Below are 21238 nucleotides of genomic sequence, written 5' to 3'. Positions count from 1 at the left end.
ATGTATTTTAAGTATGGAGTGTTGGTAGACCTAACTTTACCATTCCAACTAATTAAGTAGCATTGTAATGCATTTTAAGTATGGAGTGTTGGTAGACCTAACTTTACCATTCCAACTAATTAAGTAGCATTGTAATGTATTTTAAGTATGGAGTGTTGGTAGACCTAACTTTACCATTCCAACTAACTAAGTAGTATTGTAATGCATTTTAAGTATGGAGTGTTGGTAGATCTAACTTTACCATTCCAACTAATTAAGTAGCATTGTAATGTATTTTAAGTATGGAGTGTTGGTAGACCTAACTTTACCATTCCAACTCATTAAGTAGCATTGTAATGCATTTTCAGTATGGAGTGTTGGTAGACCTAACTTTACCATTCCAACTCATTAAGTAGCATTGTAATGCATTTTAAGTATGGAGTGTTGGTAGACCTAACTTTACCATTCCAACTCATTAAGTAGCATTGTAATGCATTTTAAGTATGGAGTGTTGGTAGACCTAACTTTACCATTCCAACTCATTAAGTAGCATTGTAATGCATTTTAAGTATGGAGTGTTGGTAGACCTAACTTTACCATTCCAACTAATTAAGTAGCATTGTAATGCATTTTAAGTATGGAGTGTTGGTAGACCTAACTTTGCCATTCCAACTAATTAAGTAGCATTGTAATGTATTTTAAGTATGGAGTGTTGGTAGACCTAACTTTACCATTCCAACTAATTAAGTAGTATTGTAATGCATTTTAAGTATGGAGTGTTGGTAGACCTAACTTTACCATTCCAACTCATTAAGTAGCATTGTAATGCATTTTAAGTATGGAGTGTTGGTAGACCTAACTTTACCATTCCAACTCATTAAGTAGCATTGTAATGCATTTTAAGTATGGAGTGTTGGTAGACCTAACTTTACCATTCCAACTCATTAAGTAGCATTGTAATGCATTTTAAGTATGGAGTGTTGGTAGACCTAACTTTACCATTCCAACTAATTAAGTAGCATTGTAATGCATTTTAAGTATGGAGTGTTGGTAGACCTAACTTTACCATTCCAACTCATTAAGTAGCATTGTAATGCATTTTAAGTATGGAGTGTTGGTAGACCTAACTTTACCATTCCAACTCATTAAGTAGTATTGTAATGTATTTTAAGTATGGAGTGTTGGTAGACCTAACTTTACCATTCCAACTAATTAAGTAGCATTGTAATGTATTTTAAGAATGGAGTGTTGGTAGACCTAACTTTACCATTCCAACTCATTAAGTAGCATTGTAATGCATTTTAAGTATGGAGTGTTGGTAGACCTAACTTTACCATTCCAACTCATTAAGTAGCATTGTAATGTATTTTAAGTATGGAGTGTTGGTAGACCTAACTTTACCATTCCAACTAATTAAGTAGTATTGTAATGCATTTTAAGAATGGAGTGTTGGTAGACCTAACTTTACCATTCCAACTCATTAAGTAGCATTGTAATGTATTTTAAGTATGGAGTGTTGGTAGACCTAACTTTACCATTCCAACTCATTAAGTAGCATTGTAATGTATTTTAAGTATGGAGTGTTGGTAGACCTAACTTTACCATTCCAACTCATTAAGTAGCATTGTAATGCATTTTAAGTATGGAGTGTTGGTAGACCTAACTTTACCATTCCAACTCATTAAGTAGGATTGTAATGTATTTTAAGTATGGAGTGTTGGTAGACCTAACTTTACCATTCCAACTAATTAAGTAGGATTGTAATGTATTTTAAGTATGGAGTGTTGGTAGACCTAACTTTACCATTCCAACTAATTAAGTAGTATTGTAATGCATTTTAAGTATGGAGTGTTGGTAGACCTAACTTTACCATTCCAACTCATTAACTAGCATTGTAATGCATTTTAAGTATGGAGTGTTGGTAGACCTAACTTTACCATTCCAACTAATTAAGTAGCATTGTAATGTATTTTAAGTATGGAGTGTTGGTAGACCTAACTTTACCATTCCAACTAATTAAGTAGCATTGTAATGCATTTTAAGTATGGAGTGTTGGTAGACCTAACTTTACCATTCCAACTCATTAAGTAGCATTGGAATGTATTTTAAGTATGGAGTGTTGGTAGACCTAACTTTACCATTCCAACTAATTAAGTAGCATTGTAATGCATTTTAAGTATGGAGTGTTGGTAGACCTAACTTTACCATTCCAACTCATTAAGTAGCATTGTAATGCATTTTAAGTATGGAGTGTTGGTAGACCTAACTTTACCATTCCAACTAATTAAGTAGCATTGTAATGTATTTTAAGTATGGAGTGTTGGTAGACCTAACTTTACCATTCCAACTAACTAAGTAGTATTGTAATGATTTTAAGTATGGAGTGTTGGTAGACCTAACTTTACCATTCCAACTAATTAAGTAACATTGTAATGCATTTTCAGTACAGAGTCTTGGTAGACCTAACTTTACCATTCCAACTAATTGAGTAGTATTGTAATGCATTTTAAGTACGGAGTGTTGGTAGACCTAACTTTGCCATTCCAATTAATTAAGTAGCATTGTAATGCATTTTAAGTACAGAGTCTTGGTAGACCTAACTTTGCCATTCCAACTAATTAAGTAGCATTGTAATGTATTTTAAGTATGGAGTGTTGGTAGACCTAACTTTACCATTCCAACTAATTAAGTAGCATTGTAATGTATTTTAAGTATGGAGTGTTGGTAGACCTAACTTTACCATTCCAACTAATTAAGTAGCATTGTAATGTATTTTAAGTATGGAGTGTTGGGAGACCTAACTTTACCATTCCAACTAATTAAGTAGCATTGTAATGTATTTTAAGTATGGAGTGTTGGTAGACCTAACTTTACCATTCCAACTAATTAAGTAGCATTGTAATGCATTTTAAGTATGGAGTGTTGGTAGACCTAACTTTACCATTCCAACTAATTAAGTAGCATTGTAATGTATTTTAAGTATGGAGTGTTGGTAGACCTAACTTTACCATTCCAACTAACTAAGTAGTATTGTAATGCATTTTAAGTATGGAGTGTTGGTAGATCTAACTTTACCATTCCAACTAATTAAGTAGCATTGTAATGTATTTTAAGTATGGAGTGTTGGTAGACCTAACTTTACCATTCCAACTAATTAAGTAGCATTGTAATGCATTTTCAGTATGGAGTGTTGGTAGACCTAACTTTACCATTCCAACTAATTAAGTAGCATTGTAATGATTTTAAGTATGGAGTGTTGGTAGACCTAACTTTACCATTCCAACTCATTAAGTAGCATTGTAATGCATTTTAAGTATGGAGTGTTGGTAGACCTAACTTTACCATTCCAACTCATTAAGTAGCATTGTAATGCATTTTAAGTATGGAGTGTTGGTAGACCTAACTTTACCATTCCAACTCATTAAGTAGCATTGTAATGCATTTTAAGTATGGAGTGTTGGTAGACCTAACTTTACCATTCCAACTCATTAAGTAGCATTGTAATGCATTTTAAGTATGGAGTGTTGGTAGACCTAACTTTACCATTCCAACTAATTAAGTAGCATTGTAATGCATTTTAAGTATGGAGTGTTGGTAGACCTAACTTTGCCATTCCAACTAATTAAGTAGCATTGTAATGTATTTTAAGTATGGAGTGTTGGTAGACCTAACTTTACCATTCCAACTAATTAAGTAGTATTGTAATGCATTTTAAGTATGGAGTGTTGGTAGACCTAACTTTACCATTCCAACTAATTAAGTAGTATTGTAATGCATTTTAAGTATGGAGTGTTGGTAGACCTAACTTTACCATTCCAAATCATTAAGTAGCATTGTAATGCATTTTAAGTATGGAGTGTTGGTAGACCTAACTTTACCATTCCAACTCATTAAGTAGCATTGTAATGCATTTTAAGTATGGAGTGTTGGTAGACCTAACTTTACCATTCCAACTAATTAAGTAGCATTGTAATGCATTTTAAGTATGGAGTGTTGGTAGACCTAACTTTACCATTCCAACTAATTAAGTAGCATTGTAATGCATTTTAAGTATGGAGTGTTGGTAGACCTAACTTTACCATTCCAACTCATTAAGTAGTATTGTAATGTATTTTAAGTATGGAGTGTTGGTAGACCTAACTTTACCATTCCAACTAATTAAGTAGCATTGTAATGTATTTTAAGAATGGAGTGTTGGTAGACCTAACTTTACCATTCCAACTCATTAAGTAGCATTGTAATGCATTTTAAGTATGGAGTGTTGGTAGACCTAACTTTACCATTCCAACTCATTAAGTAGCATTGTAATGTATTTTAAGTATGGAGTGTTGGTAGACCTAACTTTACCATTCCAACTAATTAAGTAGTATTGTAATGCATTTTAAGAATGGAGTGTTGGTAGACCTAACTTTACCATTCCAACTAATTAAGTAGCATTGTAATGTATTTTAAGTATGGAGTGTTGGTAGACCTAACTTTACCATTCCAACTCATTAAGTAGCATTGTAATGTATTTTAAGTATGGAGTGTTGGTAGACCTAACTTTACCATTCCAACTAATTAAGTAGCATTGTAATGCATTTTAAGTATGGAGTGTTGGTAGACCTAACTTTACCATTCCAACTCATTAAGTAGGATTGTAATGTATTTTAAGTATGGAGTGTTGGTAGACCTAACTTTACCATTCCAACTAATTAAGTAGGATTGTAATGTATTTTAAGTATGGAGTGTTGGTAGACCTAACTTTACCATTCCAACTAATTAAGTAGTATTGTAATGCATTTTAAGTATGGAGTGTTGGTAGACCTAACTTTACCATTCCAACTCATTAACTAGCATTGTAATGCATTTTAAGTATGGAGTGTTGGTAGACCTAACTTTACCATTCCAACTCATTAACTAGCATTGTAATGCATTTTAAGTATGGAGTGTTGGTAGACCTAACTTTACCATTCCAACTAATTAAGTAGCATTGTAATGTATTTTAAGTATGGAGTGTTGGTAGACCTAACTTTACCATTCCAACTCATTAAGTAGCATTGTAATGCATTTTAAGTATGGAGTGTTGGTAGACCTAACTTTACCATTCCAACTCATTAAGTAGTATTGTAATGCATTTTAAGTATGGGGTGTTGGTAGACCTAACTTTACCATTCCAACTCATTAAGTAGTATTGTAATGCATTTTAAGAATGGAGTGTTGGTAGACCTAACTTTACCATTCCAACTAATTAAGTAGCATTGTAATGTATTTTAAGTATGGAGTGTTGGTAGACCTAACTTTACCATTCCAACTAATTAAGTAGCATTGTAATGCATTTTAAGTATGGAGTGTTGGTAGACCTAACTTTACCATTCCAACTCATTAAGTAGCATTGGAATGTATTTTAAGTATGGAGTGTTGGTAGACCTAACTTTACCATTCCAACTAATTAAGTAGCATTGTAATGCATTTTAAGTATGGAGTGTTGGTAGACCTAACTTTACCATTCCAACTCATTAAGTAGCATTGTAATGCATTTTAAGTATGGAGTGTTGGTAGACCTAACTTTACCATTCCAACTAATTAAGTAGCATTGTAATGTATTTTAAGTATGGAGTGTTGGTAGACCTAACTTTACCATTGCAACTAACTAAGTAGTATTGTAATGATTTTAAGTATGGAGTGTTGGTAGACCTAACTTTACCATTCCAACTAATTAAGTAACATTGTAATGCATTTTCAGTACAGAGTCTTGGTAGACCTAACTTTACCATTCCAACTAATTGAGTAGTATTGTAATGCATTTTAAGTACGGAGTGTTGGTAGACCTAACTTTGCCATTCCAATTAATTAAGTAGCATTGTAATGCATTTTAAGTACAGAGTCTTGGTAGACCTAACTTTCCCATTCCAACTAATTAAGTAGCATTGTAATGTATTTTAAGTATGGAGTGTTGGTAGACCTAACTTTACCATTCCAACTAATTAAGTAGCATTGTAATGTATTTTAAGTATGGAGTGTTGGTAGACCTAACTTTACCATTCCAACTAATTAAGTAGCATTGTAATGTATTTTAAGTATGGAGTGTTAGTAGACCTAACTTTACCATTCCAACGAATTAAGTAGCATTGTAATGTATTTTAAGTATGGAGTGTTGGTAGACCTAACTTTACCATTCCAACTAATTAAGTAGCATTGTAATGTATTTTAAGTATGGAGTGTTGGTAGACCTAACTTTACCATTCCAACTAATTAAGTAGCATTGTAATGTATTTTAAGTATGGAGTGTTGGTAGACCTAACTTTACGATTCCAACTAATTAAGTAGCATTGTAATGCATTTTAAGTATGGAGTGTTGGTAGACCTAACTTTACCATTCCAACTAATTAAGTAGCATTGTAATGCATTTTCAGTACAGAGTCTTGGTAGACCTAACTTTACCATTCCAACTAATTAAGTAGCATTGTAATGCATTTTAAGTATGGAGTGTTGGTAGACCTAACTTTACCATTCCAACTAATTAAGTAGCATTGTAATGTATTTTAAGTATGGAGTGTTGGTAGATCTAAATTTACCATTCTAACTCATTAAGTAGCATTGTAATGCATTTTAAGTATGGAGTGTTGGTAGACCTAACTTTACCATTCCAACTAATTAAGTAGCATTGTAATGCATTTTAAGTATGGAGTGTTGGTAGACCTAACTTTACCATTCCAACTAATTAAGTAGCATTGTAATGCATTTTAAGTATGGAGTGTTGGTAGACCTAACTTTACCATTCCAACTAATTAAGTAGCATTGTAATGTATTTTAAGTATGGAGTGTTGGTAGACCTAACTTTACCATTCCAACTAATTAAGTAGCATTGTAATGTATTTTAAGTATGGAGTGTTGGTAGACCTAACTTTACCATTCCAACTAATTAAGTAGCATTGTAATGCATTTTAAGTATGGAGTGTTGGTAGACCTAACTTTACCATTCCAACTAATTAAGTAGGATTGTAATGTATTTTAAGTATGGAGTGTTGGTAGACCTAACTTTACCATTCCAACTAATTAAGTAGGATTGTAATGTATTTTAAGTATGGAGTGTTGGTAGACCTAACTTTACCATTCCAACTAATTAAGTAGCATTGTAATGCATTTTAAGTATGGAGTGTTGGTAGACCTAACTTTACCATTCCAACTAATTAAGTAGCATTGTAATGCATTTTAAGTATGGAGTGTTGGTAGACCTAACTTTACCATTCCAACTAATTAAGTAGGATTGTAATGTATTTTAAGTATGGAGTGTTGGTAGACCTAACTTTACCATTCCAACTAATTAAGCAGTACTGTAATGTATTTTAAGTATGGAGTGTTGGTAGACCTAACTTTACCATTCCAACTAATTAAGTAGCATTGTAATGTATTTTAAGTATGGAGTGTTGGTAGACCTAACTTTACCATTCCAACTCATTAAGTAGCATTGTAATGTATTTTAAGTATGGAGTCTTGGTAGACCTAACTTTACCATTCCAACTAATTAAGTAGCATTGTAATGATTTTAAGTATGGAGTCTTGGTAGACCTAACTTTACCATTCCAACTAATTAAGTAGCATTGTAATGTATTTTAAGTATGGAGTCTTGGTAGACCTAACTTTACCATTCCAACTAATTAAGTAGCATTGTAATGTATTTTAAGTATGGAGTCTTGGTAGACCTAACTTTACCATTCCAACTAATTAAGTAGCACTGTAATGTATTTTCAGTACAGAGTGTTGGTAGACCTAACTTTGCCATTCCAACTAATTAAGTAGCATTGGAATGTATTTTAAGTATGGAGTGTTGGTAGACCTAACTTTACCATTCCAACTAATTAAGTAGCATTGTAATGCATTTTAAGTATGGAGTGTTGGTTGACCTAACTTTACCATTCCAACTAATTAAGTAGTATTGTAATGCATTTTAAGTATGGAGTGTTGGTAGACCTAACTTTACCATTCCAACTCATTAAGTAGTATTGTAATGTATTTTAAGAATGGAGTGTTGGTAGACCTAACTTTACCATTCCAACTAATTAAGTAGCATTGTAATGTATTTTAAGTATGGAGTGTTGGTAGACCTAACTTTACCATTCCAACTAATTAAGTAGCATTGTAATGCATTTTAAGTATGGAGTGTTGGTAGACCTAACTTTACCATTCCAACTCATTAAGTAGCATTGGAATGTATTTTAAGTATGGAGTGTTGGTAGACCTAACTTTACCATTCCAACTAATTAAGTAGCATTGTAATGCATTTTAAGTATGGAGTGTTGGTAGACCTAACTTTACCATTCCAACTCATTAAGTAGCATTGTAATGCATTTTAAGCATGGAGTGTTGGTAGACCTAACTTTACCATTCCAACTAATTAAGTAGCATTGTAATGTATTTTAAGTATGGAGTGTTGGTAGACCTAACTTTACCATTCCAACTAACTAAGTAGTATTGTAATGATTTTAAGTATGGAGTGTTGGTAGACCTAACTTTACCATTCCAACTAATTAAGTAACATTGTAATGCATTTTCAGTACAGAGTCTTGGTAGACCTAACTTTACCATTCCAACTAATTGAGTAGTATTGTAATGCATTTTAAGTACGGAGTGTTGGTAGACCTAACTTTGCCATTCCAATTAATTAAGTAGCATTGTAATGCATTTTAAGTACAGAGTCTTGGTAGACCTAACTTTGCCATTCCAACTAATTAAGTAGCATTGTAATGTATTTTAAGTATGGAGTGTTGGTAGACCTAACTTTACCATTCCAACTAATTAAGTAGCATTGTAATGTATTTTAAGTATGGAGTGTTAGTAGACCTAACTTTACCATTCCAACGAATTAAGTAGCATTGTAATGTATTTTAAGTATGGAGTGTTGGTAGACCTAACTTTACCATTCCAACTAATTAAGTAGCATTGTAATGTATTTTAAGTATGGAGTGTTGGTAGACCTAACTTTACCATTCCAACTAATTAAGTAGCATTGTAATGTATTTTAAGTATGGAGTGTTGGTAGACCTAACTTTACGATTCCAACTAATTAAGTAGCATTGTAATGCATTTTAAGTATGGAGTGTTGGTAGACCTAACTTTACCATTCCAACTAATTAAGTAGCATTGTAATGCATTTTCAGTACAGAGTCTTGGTAGACCTAACTTTACCATTCCAACTAATTAAGTAGCATTGTAATGCATTTTAAGTATGGAGTGTTGGTAGACCTAACTTTACCATTCCAACTAATTAAGTAGCATTGTAATGTATTTTAAGTATGGAGTGTTGGTAGATCTAAATTTACCATTCTAACTCATTAAGTAGCATTGTAATGCATTTTAAGTATGGAGTGTTGGTAGACCTAACTTTACCATTCCAACTAATTAAGTAGCATTGTAATGCATTTTAAGTATGGAGTGTTGGTAGACCTAACTTTACCATTCCAACTAATTAAGTAGCATTGTAATGCATTTTAAGTATGGAGTGTTGGTAGACCTAACTTTACCATTCCAACTAATTAAGTAGCATTGTAATGTATTTTAAGTATGGAGTGTTGGTAGACCTAACTTTACCATTCCAACTAATTAAGTAGCATTGTAATGTATTTTAAGTATGGAGTGTTGGTAGACCTAACTTTACCATTCCAACTAATTAAGTAGCATTGTAATGCATTTTAAGTATGGAGTGTTGGTAGACCTAACTTTACCATTCCAACTAATTAAGTAGCATTGTAATGCATTTTAAGTATGGAGTGTTGGTAGACCTAACTTTACCATTCCAACTAATTAAGTAGGATTGTAATGTATTTTAAGTATGGAGTGTTGGTAGACCTAACTTTACCATTCCAACTAATTAAGTAGGATTGTAATGTATTTTAAGTATGGAGTGTTGGTAGACCTAACTTTACCATTCCAACTAATTAAGTAGCATTGTAATGCATTTTAAGTATGGAGTGTTGGTAGACCTAACTTTACCATTCCAACTAATTAAGTAGCATTGTAATGCATTTTAAGTATGGAGTGTTGGTAGACCTAACTTTACCATTCCAACTAATTAAGTAGGATTGTAATGTATTTTAAGTATGGAGTGTTGGTAGACCTAACTTTACCATTCCAACTAATTAAGCAGTACTGTAATGTATTTTAAGTATGGAGTGTTGGTAGACCTAACTTTACCATTCCAACTAATTAAGTAGCATTGTAATGTATTTTAAGTATGGAGTGTTGGTAGACCTAACTTTACCATTCCAACTCATTAAGTAGCATTGTAATGTATTTTAAGTATGGAGTCTTGGTAGACCTAACTTTACCATTCCAACTAATTAAGTAGCATTGTAATGATTTTAAGTATGGAGTCTTGGTAGACCTAACTTTACCATTCCAACTAATTAAGTAGCATTGTAATGTATTTTAAGTATGGAGTCTTGGTAGACCTAACTTTACCATTCCAACTAATTAAGTAGCACTGTAATGTATTTTCAGTACAGAGTGTTGGTAGACCTAACTTTGCCATTCCAACTAATTAAGTAGCATTGGAATGTATTTTAAGTATGGAGTGTTGGTAGACCTAACTTTACCATTCCAACTAATTAAGTAGCATTGTAATGCATTTTAAGTATGGAGTGTTGGTTGACCTAACTTTACCATTCCAACTAATTAAGTAGTATTGTAATGCATTTTAAGAATGGAGTGTTGGTAGACCTAACTTTACCATTCCAACTCATTAAGTAGTATTCTAATGCATTTTAAGTATGGAGTCTTGGTAGACCTAACTTTACCATTCCAACGAATTAAGTAGTATTGTAATGCATTTTAAGTATGGAGTGTTGGTAGACCTAACTTTACCATTCCAACTAATTGAGTAGTATTGTAATGTATTTTAAGTATGGAGTGTTGGTAGACCTAACTTTACCATTCCAACTAATTAAGTAGCATTGTAATGCATTTTAAGAATGGAGTGTTGGTAGACCTAACTTTACCATTCCAACTAATTAAGTAGCATTGTAATGCATTTTAAGAATGGAGTGTTGGTAGACCTAACTTTACCATTCCAACTCATTAAGTAGCATTGGAATGTATTTTAAGTATGGAGTGTTGGTAGACCTAACTTTACCATTCCAACTAATTAAGTAGCATTGTAATGCATTTTAAGTATGGAGTGTTGGTAGACCTAACTTTACCATTCCAACTCATTAAGTAGCATTGTAATGCATTTTAAGTATGGAGTGTTGGTAGACCTAACTTTACCATTCCAACTAATTAAGTAGCATTGTAATGTATTTTAAGTATGGAGTGTTGGTAGACCTAACTTTACCATTCCAACTAACTAAGTAGTATTGTAATGATTTTAAGTATGGAGTGTTGGTAGACCTAACTTTACCATTCCAACTAATTAAGTAGCATTGTAATGATTTTAAGTATGGAGTGTTGGTAGACCTAACTTTACCATTCCAACTAATTAAGTAACATTGTAATGCATTTTCAGTACAGAGTCTTGGTAGACCTAACTTTACCATTCCAATTAATTAAGTAGCATTGTAATGCATTTTAAGTACAGAGTCTTGGTAGACCTAACTTTGCCATTCCAACTAATTAAGTAGCATTGTAATGTATTTTAAGTATGGAGTGTTGGTAGACCTAACTTTACCATTCCAACTAATTAAGTAGCATTGTAATGTATTTTAAGTATGGAGTGTTGGTAGACCTAACTTTACCATTCCAACTAATTAAGTAGCATTGTAATGTATTTTAAGTATGGAGTGTTGGTAGACCTAACTTTACCATTCCAACTAATTAAGTAGCATTGTAATGTATTTTAAGTATGGAGTGTTGGTAGACCTAACTTTACCATTCCAACTAATTAAGTAGCATTGTAATGTATTTTAAGTATGGAGTGTTGGTAGACCTAACTTTACCATTCCAACTAATTAAGTAGCATTGTAATGTATTTTAAGTATGGAGTGTTGGTAGACCTAACTTTACCATTCCAACTAATTAAGTAGCATTGTAATGCATTTTAAGTATGGAGTGTTGGTAGACCTAACTTTACCATTCCAACTAATTAAGTAGCATTGTAATGCATTTTAAGTATGGAGTGTTGGTAGACCTAACTTTACCATTCCAACTAATTAAGTAGCATTGTAATGCATTTTCAGTACAGAGTCTTGGTAGACCTAACTTTACCATTCCAACTAATTAAGTAGTATTGTAATGCATTTTAAGTATGGAGTGTTGGTAGACCTAACTTTACCATTCCAACTAATTAAGTAGCATTGTAATGTATTTTAAGTATGGAGTGTTGGTAGATCTAACTTTACCATTCTAACTCATTAAGTAGCATTGTAATGTATTTTAAGTATGGAGTGTTGGTAGATCTAACTTTACCATTCTAACTCATTAAGTAGCATTGTAATGCATTTTAAGTATGGAGTGTTGGTAGACCTAACTTTACCATTCCAACTAATTAAGTAGCATTGTAATGCATTTTAAGTATGGAGTGTTGGTAGACCTAACTTTACCATTCCAACTAATTAAGTAGCATTGTAATGCATTTTAAGTATGGAGTGTTGGTAGACCTAACTTTACCATTCCAACTAATTAAGTAGCATTGTAATGCATTTTAAGTATGGAGTGTTGGTAGACCTAACTTTACCATTCCAACTAATTAAGTAGGATTGTAATGCATTTTAAGTATGGAGTGTTGGTAGACCTAACTTTACCATTCCAACTAATTAAGTAGGATTGTAATGTATTTTAAGTATGGAGTGTTGGTAGACCTAACTTTACCATTCCAACTAATTAAGTAGCATTGTAATGTATTTTAAGTATGGAGTGTTGGTAGACCTAACTTTACCATTCCAACTAATTAAGTAGCATTGTAATGCATTTTAAGTATGGAGTGTTGGTAGACCTAACTTTACCATTCCAACTAATTAAGTAGCATTGTAATGCATTTTAAGTATGGAGTGTTGGTAGACCTAACTTTACCATTCCAACTAATTAAGTAGGATTGTAATGTATTTTAAGTATGGAGTGTTGGTAGACCTAACTTTACCATTCCAACTAATTAAGCAGTACTGTAATGTATTTTAAGTATGGAGTGTTGGTAGACCTAACTTTACCATTCCAACTAATTAAGTAGCATTGTAATGTATTTTAAGTATGGAGTGTTGGTAGACCTAACTTTACCATTCCAACTCATTAAGTAGCATTGTAATGTATTTTAAGTATGGAGTGTTGGTAGACCTAACTTTACCATTCCAACTAATTAAGTAGCATTGTAATGATTTTAAGTATGGAGTCTTGGTAGACCTAACTTTACCATTCCAACTAATTAAGTAGCATTGTAATGTATTTTAAGTATGGAGTCTTGGTAGACCTAACTTTACCATTCCAACTAATTAAGTAGCACTGTAATGTATTTTCAGTACAGAGTGTTGGTAGACCTAACTTTGCCATTCCAACTAATTAAGTAGCATTGGAATGTATTTTAAGTATGGAGTGTTGGTAGACCTAACTTTACCATTCCAACTAATTAAGTAGCATTGTAATGCATTTTAAGTATGGAGTGTTGGTTGAGCTAACTTTACCATTCCAACTAATTAAGTAGCATTGTAATGCATTTTAAGTATGGAGTGTTGGTAGACCTAACTTTACCATTCCAATTAATTAAGTAGCATTGTAATGCATTTTAAGTATGGAGTGTTGGTAGACCTAACTTTACCATTCCAACTCATTAAGTAGCATTGTAATGTATTTTAAGTATGGAGTGTTGGTAGACCTAACTTTACCATTCCAACTCATTAAGTAGCATTGTAATGCATTTTCAGTATGGAGTGTTGGTAGACCTAACTTTACCATTCCAACTAATTAAGTAGCATTGTAATGTATTTTAAGTATGGAGTGTTGGTAGACCTAACTTTACCATTCCAACTAATTAAGTAGCATTGTAATGTATTTTAAGTATGGAGTGTTGGTAGACCTAACTTTACCATTCCAACTCATTAAGTAGGATTGTAATGCATTTTAAGTATGGAGTGTTGGTAGACCTAACTTTACCATTCCAACTAATTAAGTAGTATTGTAATGTATTTTAAGTATGGAGTATTGGTAGACCTAACTTTACCATTCCAACTCATTAAGTAGCATTGTAATGCATTTTAAGTATGGAGTGTTGGTAGACCTAACTTTACCATTGCAACTCATTAAGTAGCATTGTAATGTATTTTAAGTATGGAGTGTTGGTAGACCTAACTTTACCATTCCAACTAATTAAGTAGGATTGTAATGTATTTTAAGTATGGAGTGTTGGTAGACCTAACTTTACCATTCCAACTAAGTAAGTAGCATTGTAATGTATTTTAAGTATGGAGTGTTGGTAGATCTAACTTTACCATTCCAACTCATTAAGTAGCATTGTAATGCATTTTAAGTATGGAGTGTTGGTAGACCTAACTTTACCATTGCAACTAATTAAGTAGCATTGTAATGTATTTTAAGTATGGAGTGTTGGTAGACCTAACTTTACCATTCCAACTCATTAAGTAGCATTGTAATGCATTTTAAGTATGGAGTGTTGGTAGACCTAACTTTACCATTCCAACTAATTGAGTAGCATTGTAAATGTATTTTAAGTATGGAGTGTTGGTAGACCTAACTTTACCATTCCAACTAATTAAGTAGCATTGTAATGTATTTTAAGTATGGAGTGTTGGTAGACCTAACTTTACCATTCCAACTAATTAAGTAGCATTGTAATGTATTTTAAGTATGGAGTGTTGGTAGACCTAACTTTACCATTCTAACTCATTAAGTAGCATTGTAATGTATTTTAAGTATGGAGTGTTGGTAGACCTAACTTTACCATTCTAACTCATTAAGTAGCATTGTAATGTATTTTAAGTATGGAGTGTTGGTAGACCTAACTTTACCATTCCAACTCATTAAGTAGCATTGTAATGATTTTAAGTATGGAGTGTTGGTAGACCTAACTTTACCATTCCAACTAATTGAGTAGTATTGTAATGATTTTAAGTATGGAGTGTTGGTAGACCTAACTTTACCATTCCAACTAATTAAGTAGCATTGTAATGTATTTTAAGTATGGAGTGTTGGTAGACCTAACTTTACCATTCCAACTAATTAAGTAGCATTGTAATGCATTTTAAGTATGGAGTGTTGGTAGACCTAACTTTACCATTCCAACTACTTAAGTAGCATTGTAATGCATTTTAAGTATGGAGTGTTGGTAGACCTAACTTTACCATTCCAACTAATTAAGTAGCATTGTAATGCATTTTAAGTATGGAGTGTTGGTAGACCTAACTTTACCATTCCAACTAATTAAGTAGCATTGTAATGCATTTTAAGTATGGAGTGTTGGTAGACCTAACTTTACCATTCCAACTAATTAAGTAGCATTGTAATGCATTTTAAGTATGGAGTGTTGGTAGACCTAACTTTACCATTCCAACTCATTAAGTAGGATTGTAATGCATTTTAAGTATGGAGTGTTGGTAGACCTAACTTTACCATTCCAACTCATTAAGTAGGATTGTAATGCATTTTAAGTATGGAGTGTTGGTAGACCTAACTTTACCATTCCAACTAACTAAGTAGTATTGTAATGCATTTTAAGTATGGAGTGTTGGTAGACCTAACTTTACCATTCCAACTAATTAAGTAGCATTGTAATGATTTTAAGTATGGAGTGTTGGTAGACCTAACTTTACCATTCCAACTAATTAAGTAGCATTGTAATGCATTTTAAGTATGGAGTGTTGGTAGACCTAACTTTACCATTCCAACTAATTAAGTAGCATTGTAATGCATTTTAAGTATGGAGTGTTGGTAGACCTAACTTTACCATTCCAACTAATTAAGTAGTATTGTAATGCATTTTAAGTATGGAGTGTTGGTAGACCTAACTTTACCATTCCAACTAATTAAGTAGCATTGTAATGATTTTAAGTATGGAGTGTTGGTAGACCTAACTTTACCATTCCAACTAATTAAGTAGCATTGTAATGCATTTTAAGTATGGAGTGTTGGTAGACCTAACTTTACCATTTCAACTAACTAAGTAGTATTGTAATGTATTTTAAGTATGGAGTGTTGGTAGATCTAACTTTACCATTCCAACTAATTAAGTAGTATTGTAATGTATTTTAAGTATGGAGTGTTGGTAGATCTAACTTTACCATTCCAACTAATTAAGCAGTACTGTAATGCATTTTAAGTATGGAGTGTTAGTAGACCTAAATTTAGTATTCCAACTAATTGAGTAGAATTGTAATGCATTTTAAGTATGGAGTAAAATCAAACTTCAAGAAACCTTGCTGCTGAACATGAACCAGTCAATAACCATCAATAAAGATGACCTAAACATTCTCATTCAAGACAGTGAAGTGGAATAATTGTTTGTTTCTTTCATAGGCATGCATATCTGATTGATCTAACTTCAAACGAAATGGGTTGTTCCACTTAGTGTACTTTACACATACAAATTTGACTAATGGACCCTCCAACTGTAACATGCAAAGACTGACAAACACAAAATTACCCTAACTACTGTCAGTCAGTTATCTGTGGAACGCTGGTAGTTTATCTTTCACCGCTTTTATATACCTCTACGACAATTAACTACAAAAAAAACAGTGGTGATCTGGAAATAATGTTTTCATAAACAGGAATTTGTTAGGAGGTGAAATATGGAGTTTTTTGTGTAATGTGCCATGATATGGCATGTACAGTTTCTTGTTTTATGCAAGATTTATTGTTAATATCGATGGCCCCAGTTGACTAGGGAAATGGGGTCAGGATTAGGCAAATTTTCATGAAGGTGAAGGTAACTTTGCTCTCCTTGGATGCTGAAGACAAACTTCAGTGACAATGGTGACATTTCATTCATATTGCCACGTGCCCCCTTATCTCAAAATCAAGCAATCCCACTGTAAAATATGAAGATTTTTGTATAATGTGCTATGATATGGCCGGTATAGTTTCTCGTTTTATTCAAGATATCTGAGGAAGAAAATTTGAGATGTTTAGGATCCTATTCAATTTAAGCAATATGTCAGGATCAATGGCTGCTCATACATGGCTGGCATATTCCTTTAGATTCTAAAGTTTGCATCAAGGTGCAAATTCAGCTTATTAGCACGGTAATCTCCAGGCCACAAATGAAGCAACAACAAAACAAAACAAAAAACCTAAACACATGTATTACTTTTTATGTGCATTCTACAGCTGGTTATCACATTTATTAGTAAACTCAATGGCTAAGATGATTGCATAGTGAAATCTCTTTTGGTGGAGGCAACTGGAGAAACCTGCCAAAAATCACAGACCCTGAATGGGTGACCACTTTATCTTTGAACATGCTGAAGCAAGTACAGTAGTCCCCCTCTTGAATGGCCCCCCTGACCAGCGGCCACCCGCTCCTTACGGCCAGAATCCGTTGGCACCGACGAGTTTGTGTTCAAAAGTACCCCTCGCGAAAGGCCACCCGGCTAACGCGACCAGCATATTAGTGCGAAATTATAAAATTTACCCCTCACAAGCGGCAGCATTTTATTTGAATATGTATCCAGAACAAGTATTTTATTCATAATGTGTGTTAAGTAATCCGATTTCTGTTTCCCGATGTCAGGTTTTCGTTACTGAAAGAAGTGTTGACTAAAGTACATTTACCACTAAGGTTAATATTATATCATTTACGCCTCACGAGAAGCCAAATTTATTCCATAAAAACCGAGAAAGACTCAAATTTTAATCCATACAAAAGGGTACGTACATGTAATCCAATTAGCCTTAGTGCTGTGTTATCATAAGATGTCCGGTTTCGTCACTCTGATAATTGTTAAAATTACAATTATTGAACAGTAGTAACAGCTGAGAAGTGGCAGTATCGATGTACAATACCCAAGTCAGCAGGAAAATGGTTTGGTAGCCTTTATGGCTTTCCTAAGTTAGATGTTGAGATTGTTAACTTTGATAATCAGTGGCTATTACTACTGACAATAATTGTCAAAATTACGAATCCTAGCGGCCGCGAGGTCAAATCTGCGTGATGTTAATGGTACATATCGAAGCCGTTTTGGCTTCTCTCACTCAGTTTCAAGAAATGTATAAAAATAGGGTACCAGACTGCGACTAACGAATCACGTGACAAGATCACTTTCTTTAAAAACACACGGCAATTTGTTTAGATGCATACAAAATTGTTTTATCAGTATTGTAGTTGGCAACATGAATAAATTACTGCAAAAAGATCAACATGTCATCGAGGAAAATAAAAATTCTCAGTTTGGAGGCGAACGTGAAAGTAATTCAACTGACGGGATGGGGGTCGTCGAGGATCCTTGCAGAAAACTAATGTCGGGAAGACTCAGATAAACAGTATCGTGAAAGATAATGAAATAATTCTGCAGAAGTGGAAAGGTGAAATGGACGGAGAAAGGAAGATTGTTTGAGCCAGGAGACGTTTGTATCCTGATTTGAATGACAAGAAAAAGCAAAAATTTTGTCAGTTGAATTGGGATATGACGACCGCAAGTAACGGATGGTTGCACAGATTTCAAGTACGACACAATATCAAGTGTTCTGTCCTTAGTGGCGAATCAGCTGATGTTAATAAAGAAGTTGTTGAAGATTGGAACAAAAGACTAAACGATATATGCAGGGGATATGACAGCAAGGATATTTTTAATGTGACGAGACTGGTTTGTTTTTTAGACTGTTACCAACAAAGTGACAGATGATGTGAACTGTAACATAATTATAAAGACAGTTTTAAAACTATATCAATGGTTATTCATAGCAATCTTTTGAAAATGATGACAAAGTTTGTTTTACATTTATTTCACATCATGCATGTGATTTTTTAATTAAAATATTAAATATTTAAAAATTAAATGTACTTGTGACTTTTTTCATATGTATTTACTATTCACATTTGTCATCCCCCTCTAGAAAGGCCACCCGCATTATAAGGCCACTTCCCTGCTGCATTATGGGTGGCCTTATAAGAGGGGGACTACTGTAATCAAATTCAGGTCAGCAGGTGTGATGGCAGTGTTTCACCACTTTGCTATCAAGGGCCCATAAACATAATGAAGAGAGACTTAGAAATTTTACCTTTGTCTGAAGAGCAAATAGGGTCAGAGCAAGGCATACAGCAGCTGTAACACCTGCAGCAACCAGTACAACATTGGTTTGATAGAAACTGAAGAAGAAAATGCTATATTATGGGAACAGAAACACAATCGCATTTTCTAAATATTACTTGAATAAAACAAGTTGTGTAAGATGTACTGTATATTATTATCCACATGAGTTCCTGATGGAATCAGGGTTAAGCTAAGCAAGCAGCTGAGTCACAGAACATGTTTTCAACACTGTGTGTTATCACACGTTTATATGGTGTTTTTTATTTCCTCTCAAGCCAAAATGTTTTGCAGTCTTTGAATTTAATAAACAGACTGTGTCCCATTCCTCTACAAACTCTCAGTGCTCTTCACTGACTAGAAGTCTCTACAGTCTGCAAATGACGGAACAAAAGTTTACTAATGGAGGTGAAACATGTTACAAAACTACTGGGTTCCAAATTAATTATCGCAGGCTTATTATGAACAAATTGAATAATACAAGGGTAATATTTATTCCAAATGCAAACTTGCTGATTAAAGTATTAAAGAAAAATATTTCAACTGCAAATGAAATAATGATATTATCAGAACAAGTAAAATCTGAAAATAAACTGGGCTACAAACTCTACAGCTGATCTATATTATGGGCAAACTGGGCTACAAACTCTCAGCTGATCTATACTAAGGAAAAAATAGATTACAACTGTACAGGTGATCTATACTAAGGGCAAACTGGGCTACAAACTACACAGCTGATCTATACTAAGGGCAAACTGGGCTACAAACTCTATAGCTGATCTATATTAAGGGCAAACTGGGCTACAAACTATACAGCTGATCTATACTAAGGGCAAACTGGGCTACAAACTCTTAGCTGATCTATACTAAGGAAAAATAGATTACAACTCTACAAATGATCTATACTACGGGCAAACTGGGCTACAACCTCTTAGCTGATCTATACTAAGGGCAAACTAGGCTACAACTCAACAGGTGATTTATACTAGGGGCAAACTGGGCTACAAACTCTACAACTGATCTATACTAAGGGAAAAATAGATTAAAACTCTACAAGTGATCTATACTAAGGGCAAACTGGGCTACAAACTCTACAGCTGATTTGTACTAAGGGAAAAATATATTACAACTCTACAGGTGATCTATACTAGGGGCAAACTGGGCTACAAACTCTACAGTGATCTATATTATGGGCAAGCTGGTCTACAAACTCTACAGCTGATCTATATTCATACATGCCAACCCTTGGCGAGGAAAAAGTGTAATCCAAGTGGACAAAAAGAGTAATCCGAGCAGAAAAAGTTGTTGTTGTTGTTGTTGTGGGGTTTAACGCCATTTTTCAGCACGCGATAGGCTATACATGGCGGCCAGTATTAATGGTGGAGGAAGAACCCGGGAAAACGCCAGAAAGAACCACCAACCCACGAGAAGCTACTGGCAAGCTTTCTCACATACCCACATTGGCTGAATCCTAGACTTGAACCGCCGCAGACAGAGGTGAGATGGCAGTGATCCGTAACGAAGAGCGCTTTAGACCACTCAGCCACATGGGCCCCCCGAGCAGAAAAAGAGTAATCCACATATAACATGATAAAAATTCAATAAGCATATGTACAAAATGATTTATTTATCCCTCTGGACTATTAACATCAATTACTGCTTCAAGTGTTTGTATATAACACTTTGAGCTTTAAAAAGCAATAGACTCTCGTATTGCATTTCAAAACACTTTGTACCAGCTGAGACTATGATTGCTATGCACAGTAGTAGAGCACTAAGTGCTGGGTCACCGAGCCCGGATATGAATTCAGTTTTATTTTTGTTAACAATACTTAACAATCTCTCACAGTTATGTTTATTCAAAGCATTATCAAGCAAATAAAAAAATGTTTACTCCAGTGGAATCTACTGTTCATTCTGGTAATGAAATAAGAGCACTCTAACTTTGCCCTCTTCATTGTCAAAGTCTCTTATACAGACTCTAAAAAGAGTGTATGGCTTTTTAGCTCTTCGATACACATGTAGCAAAGTTACCCAATGCAGTGTGCTATAAACAGAAAACCTGTTACCTGTTCGACTCCATACACATAGGCCTG

The 21238-nt window shown here is 33.7% G+C and overlaps 1 protein-coding gene across 2 annotated transcripts in view; it reads right to left on the bottom strand.

Moving 5' to 3' along the window:
* Window positions 1-21238, bottom strand: part of LOC149791768 (protein lifeguard 2-like) — an 85568-nt gene that overhangs the window by 21267 nt on the left and 43063 nt on the right. For both annotated transcript variants that reach the window (XM_089970269.1, XM_089970270.1), the window contains exon 9: window positions 19114-19201. In XM_089970269.1, coding sequence (XP_089826395.1) covers window positions 19114-19201 — 88 coding nt within the window. The remainder of the gene's footprint in view (window positions 1-19113; window positions 19202-21238) is intronic.

Source organism: Sinohyriopsis cumingii, chromosome 9, assembly GCF_028554795.1.
Source record: "Sinohyriopsis cumingii isolate HCF-2022 chromosome 9, ASM2855479v2, whole genome shotgun sequence".
In the NCBI taxonomy this organism is placed as follows: domain Eukaryota; kingdom Metazoa; phylum Mollusca; class Bivalvia; order Unionida; family Unionidae; genus Sinohyriopsis; species Sinohyriopsis cumingii.
Note: the sequence above shows the minus strand (reverse complement) of the source record. Positions and strands in the feature narration are given on the sequence as shown.